General features: G+C 37.2%; 1 protein-coding gene across 1 annotated transcript in view; it reads right to left on the bottom strand.

Moving 5' to 3' along the window:
• The window catches only part of LOC144972777 (uncharacterized), a 15155-nt gene that overhangs the window by 5917 nt on the left and 4238 nt on the right, over nucleotides 1-5000 (bottom strand). Inside the window, exons 4-5 of the mRNA XM_078914398.1 lie at nucleotides 3693-3783; nucleotides 223-347 (exon numbers count right to left, since the gene is read on the bottom strand). Of these exons, the coding sequence (XP_078770524.1) occupies nucleotides 223-347; nucleotides 3693-3783 (216 nt within the window). The remainder of the gene's footprint in view (nucleotides 1-222; nucleotides 348-3692; nucleotides 3784-5000) is intronic.

Consider the following 5000-nt stretch of genomic DNA (forward strand, 5'->3'; position numbering starts at 1 on the left):
ACAGAGGGATCAGATATAGAAAGGTAGATGGATGCCTAGAATGATAGATATACTATGTAGGTTGATTGATAAACAGACAAGATAGATAAGGACGAGAGAGTTCCATTATTATGCGATCGCATGCTTCTCTAATATGCGTGATGAAGACTTAAAGTCAAATATTTTAGTGATGAAAATTCTTATTTGAAAACAAAACAAAACAAACAAACAAACAAAACTTACATTTCTCCAACTTGTTGGTCAACACTGTGTTACCGGTTTTCACAGCCTCCTTGACTAATGTTATCTCACACTTTTCCATACGATCATAATATGGCCTTGAGCATCTCCAGCCTTGTTCAACAGTCCTAGTAATCAATCAGAACATTTTTATTATTTTTCATTTAAAAATTGAAACGATTGCAATAATCAAAATCGACAAAAGTTTGATATCAATCCATCAAAACTTTAAGAATTAAACTTAAAAATGAATAATATCTTGTCTACAAAAAAGGAAATAGGAGCAGGAGATCATAAGGTGGTTCGAGTCCTAGGGTCTTTGTGTCGACGGGCTTGTGGCAGAGATAAGTGAAGATCCTTCAACGCTTTTAAACGTCAGGGCGTACAAGACAGGAAATAAGTTTTTAAAATATCTTTTTCCGTTGGGACCAACATTATCATTGTAATAAAGGCATGACAGTTGAGTCTGATCTGGTGAGTCTGGGTCTAGAGTATGGGTTGCGAGAGGCACTACTTGTACCCATCAGTCCAACTGCACAGTCAGAATGAGAAATACTCAGTGGGAGAAAGGGTACCGTAGAATAGGGTGAATGGGGGGAGGGGGGGAGGGGGGGGGGGTGGGGTTGTTTGGGTGATTATGACCAGCCCCCAAATGTCACACCGATTGAAAGATAATCAACAAATATGGTAAACTGTACATCATTTGAAAGATTTCACCCTTCTCCACACTTAAGAAAAAGAACATGTGACAGGTTTATTCATTGTCACCCCGACCAGGTTAAGTCACCCCATTCTCGCGAAAAAATTTTTTTTCACTTTTGTTGCGTCTTAGGCCGCTTTGAATTTCTTGTCAAATTACATGCAGGACTCCGCTCGAGATTGACACATTATCTGAAACTATAGATAGTGTACTGCTCTCATCTGCAGAGGAAATCCTTGGCCACAAACGTAGGAAAACCAACCCATGGGTAACCAATGATGTAGATTTGTATGACAAGAGAAATAACCCAATGCTGAAGTCAGAAAAGGCAAAAGAAAATTAGATCGACGACCAGTGCACCAATACTGACATTGGAATGAGGAGCGGGAACATAAGCATGCGTATAACAGCTTTACAATACTCACTAGAAACAAGCAAGCGAAATCAACAGTTATTGAAGAGACAAAAAGGTGTCCCAACAAAACAAGACGAAGTCAGGCAAAATGAACAGAATACTGTAGTGGACTTTATAACTCGGATTCAAACACAAATCGTCCCGAAGTCCTAACAGACTTTGAACCCGGTGACGACAACAACACACCAACAATATTAAGGGATGAAGTCGAAATGTCATCAGACATTTTAAACTAGGCAAAGCCCCTGGCATAGATAACATTTCAATAGAACAAATAAACAACAAGTGCTTTAATGATTGTGTGTCAGAAAATCATTAACCAACACTCTTGGCCTACCGATTGGACGCAATCACTAATGTTACCGCTACTAAAAATGCACTTTAATAACATGCAATAACTACAGAACAACAAGCTTCATAAGCCACCCCAGCAAAATAATGCTAAACATATTACTTAACAGGACGAGAAACAAAGCAGAAGGGAACCGGCTGGCTTTAGACCTAACAGAAGCACAATTCAACAAGTGATCAATACCCGTCTGTTGACACAAAAATACTTACAACATTAACAGGAATTATTTCACAATTTTATCGATTTCAGAAAAGCATTTGATAAAGTATGTCTTAGTGGCCTATAGAATATTCATACAGTCTTTAATTTTGATGAAGGATTCATAAAAACTATTGAAGCACTCTATGAAAATGCAATAAGTGCCACACTACTTAACAATTAGCTAGGAATACATTCAGAACTACAGTTGGTGTCAGACAGGGCTGTATTTTTCAACTACCCTTTTCAATCTATATTTGGAAATAATGATACAGGAAACTCTCGAAAACCACCATAGCACAGTATCAATAGGGGTCAGAATTCTTTCTAATATTTGAGTTGCAGATGGCATCGACTTGATGGCAACGAATGAACACGATTTGCAGTCACTGTCAGATCGCCTATCAGAGACAGCTTGTGCATAGGGGATAGAGATCAATTCTGAAAAATCGCAAATTCTAGCGAACAGGCGAGACAATCCTCAGACGAGAATTGATGTCAATGGTAAAAACTTGAAGTAAGTCACCTGATTTAGATACTTTGGTGTGTTGTTCACCAAAGATGAGGCTAGCACAGCAGAGGTGAAAGCAAGGATTGGGTGGGCAACAGCAGCCATGACGAGACTTAACACCATATGGAAAAAACAACATTGATTTTGACTAATTGAGGCCCCTGTGCTGAATAGTCGACAAACTTTTACGCCTGGGCTGCTTTGATTATTGTTGAGGTGACACATTTCCACTCCAGTCGTTCTTTAGCACATTGTCGAATTGTTTCAAGATTCATTGATTTTAACTGTTAGCCAAAATGTTTGAGGTCACGTCTTAGTGTTGTAACTATTGAAGTTCTTGGTCAACCCCTTTGCTTTTTTGTTTTTATGATTGAAATAGTGAATCATCGCTTTGTTGCTCGGGGTGTGGCCAAAAAGTTGTAGCCTATTTTGTTGAACTGTGAGATATAGCGGTGTTTCTTTGGTTTTGTACTGTAGAGATTTGTTTGATAATTTGGTTGGGTATTTTATTCCGAGGATAGTTCTTCGTTGTTTCCTATGAAATCTGTCCAGTCTGTGCTCATCTTTCTTGGTAAGCGCCCAAGTTCCAGAGTTATAAAGTAGGATTGATTTTCCAAGAGCATTGCATTTGTTTAGTCTGTTGATTGATTTTGGAGTTAACTTAAAATGTTACAGATTGCTGGTACAATCCATCCTGCTCTATGGCTGTGAAACAGAGACTCTCACTGTAGATCTAGAAAAATAAATGTGCTTTTGAAAATAAGAGCTACAGGAAAATCTTGTGAGTTTCATATTTGAAAGATATATTAGAAGAGGTAGGGATCGGACAGGAGGAAAAGAACTACTAATTGTCAACAGTGAAAAGAAGGAAACTGTCATGTTTCGGACACATTGTCCGCCATGATAACCAGACAAGACTGTCCTGTGGAGCACTTTGGAGGGATAGAGAAAAAGAGGAAGATGAAAAAAAAACCTATGACAGGACAACATCAAAGAGTGGCTACTAGAAAAGGCCTGAGAATGTGATGAATCGCGTAAGGTTTTGAAGTCTGCATCCTGCAATTCTCCCCTATGATCAACTGGTTATAGGAATAAGTGAGTAAGTGAGTGATTGATTTTACTTGGCTCAGTGATGAATATTGTAAGGTGTTCGTGAATAAGACTTCTGTGGAAATTGAGGAAAAAAATGGGAGCAGGAGCTATTATCACGAGTTTAAACATCAAATTTATTTTATATTTCAATCTATTACATTTCAAATTACTTACTTTTCTGTAAAGTCCTTTTTAATGAACTTACCTGCATGCCTGATGATTAGCCTTAAAATTGTTGTCATTTTCCATCGTTTTGGTAATACATCTTTTTTGGAGATTTATTTCTGGATCACAACCTGCGGATATCATAAATAAAAAATATTTTGTAACTCCAATAAAATAGAACCTCTTTTACTTGTGGAGAACTGACAATATTTGCCTAGAAGTAAAAGCTATTACAAACAAGCACTAATTTATTTTATTTATTCTACTGCTATATGTGACCCTACGCCTCGAAGCGGTATTAAGTCGTGATTTGGAAAACGAAGAAAACCGGTTTTGAAGTGGAAATGGTCAAAATGATCAAATTTCAGTTTTTGGTTGTTTCATAAACAACAATCATTTTTCTACATGAAACATAATAATTCAACATAAGTATTGACGATAAGTTATATATATATATATATATATATATATATATATATATATATATATATATATATATATATATATATATATATATATTTAACACCATCCCTACCACCCCTACTGCAACAACCACCACATCACCATCCATGCCACGACAACTACAACCATTATTACTTCATCATCTCTACCACCACCATCACATCATCATCCCTGCAACTACTATTACACACACCACAACGCCACCCCTACCACCACCAATACTACTGCAACCAGTGTTGCAAGCGCCGTAAAAACCCTTTAAACAAATTTAGCTCAAATCTCTCCTCTCTCTCTCTCTCTCTCCTCTCTCTCTCTCTCTCTCTCTCTCTCTCTCTCTCTCTCTCTCTCTCTCTCTCTCTCCCCTCTCTCTCTCTCTCTCTCTCTCTCAACCTTCACACAAACACACACACACACAAACACACACACACACACACACACATAAACACACGCACACATACACAAATCAATAAATTGCGCTAACTGGATTAATTTTCATGTTCACATTCCTGCACTTGCAAATAATAATAATAATAATAATAATAATAATAATAATATAATAATAATAATAATAATAATAATAATAATAATAATAATAATAATAATAATAATAATGCTGAAAACTTATATAGCGCTATAACTCCGAGACACCAGAATCTAAGCGCTAAATAATAGCTAATCACAAATACTTTGACCTCAAACTTTAGCCTCGTTAGTTTATAAAGTTCGTGTTGCTCTACTTATCACTAGATGCACTTTTAGCACGCTCTCTCTCTCTCTCTCTCTCTCTCTCTCTCTCTCTCTCTCTCTCTCTCAAACACACACACACACATTCACACACACACACACACACACACACACACACTACAACCACCACCACCGCATCTTC

This window comes from Berghia stephanieae, chromosome 5 (genome assembly GCF_034508935.2).
Source record: "Berghia stephanieae isolate SIO BIC M18660-M18661 chromosome 5, UCSD_Bste_1.3, whole genome shotgun sequence".
Lineage (NCBI taxonomy): Eukaryota > Metazoa > Mollusca > Gastropoda > Nudibranchia > Aeolidiidae > Berghia > Berghia stephanieae.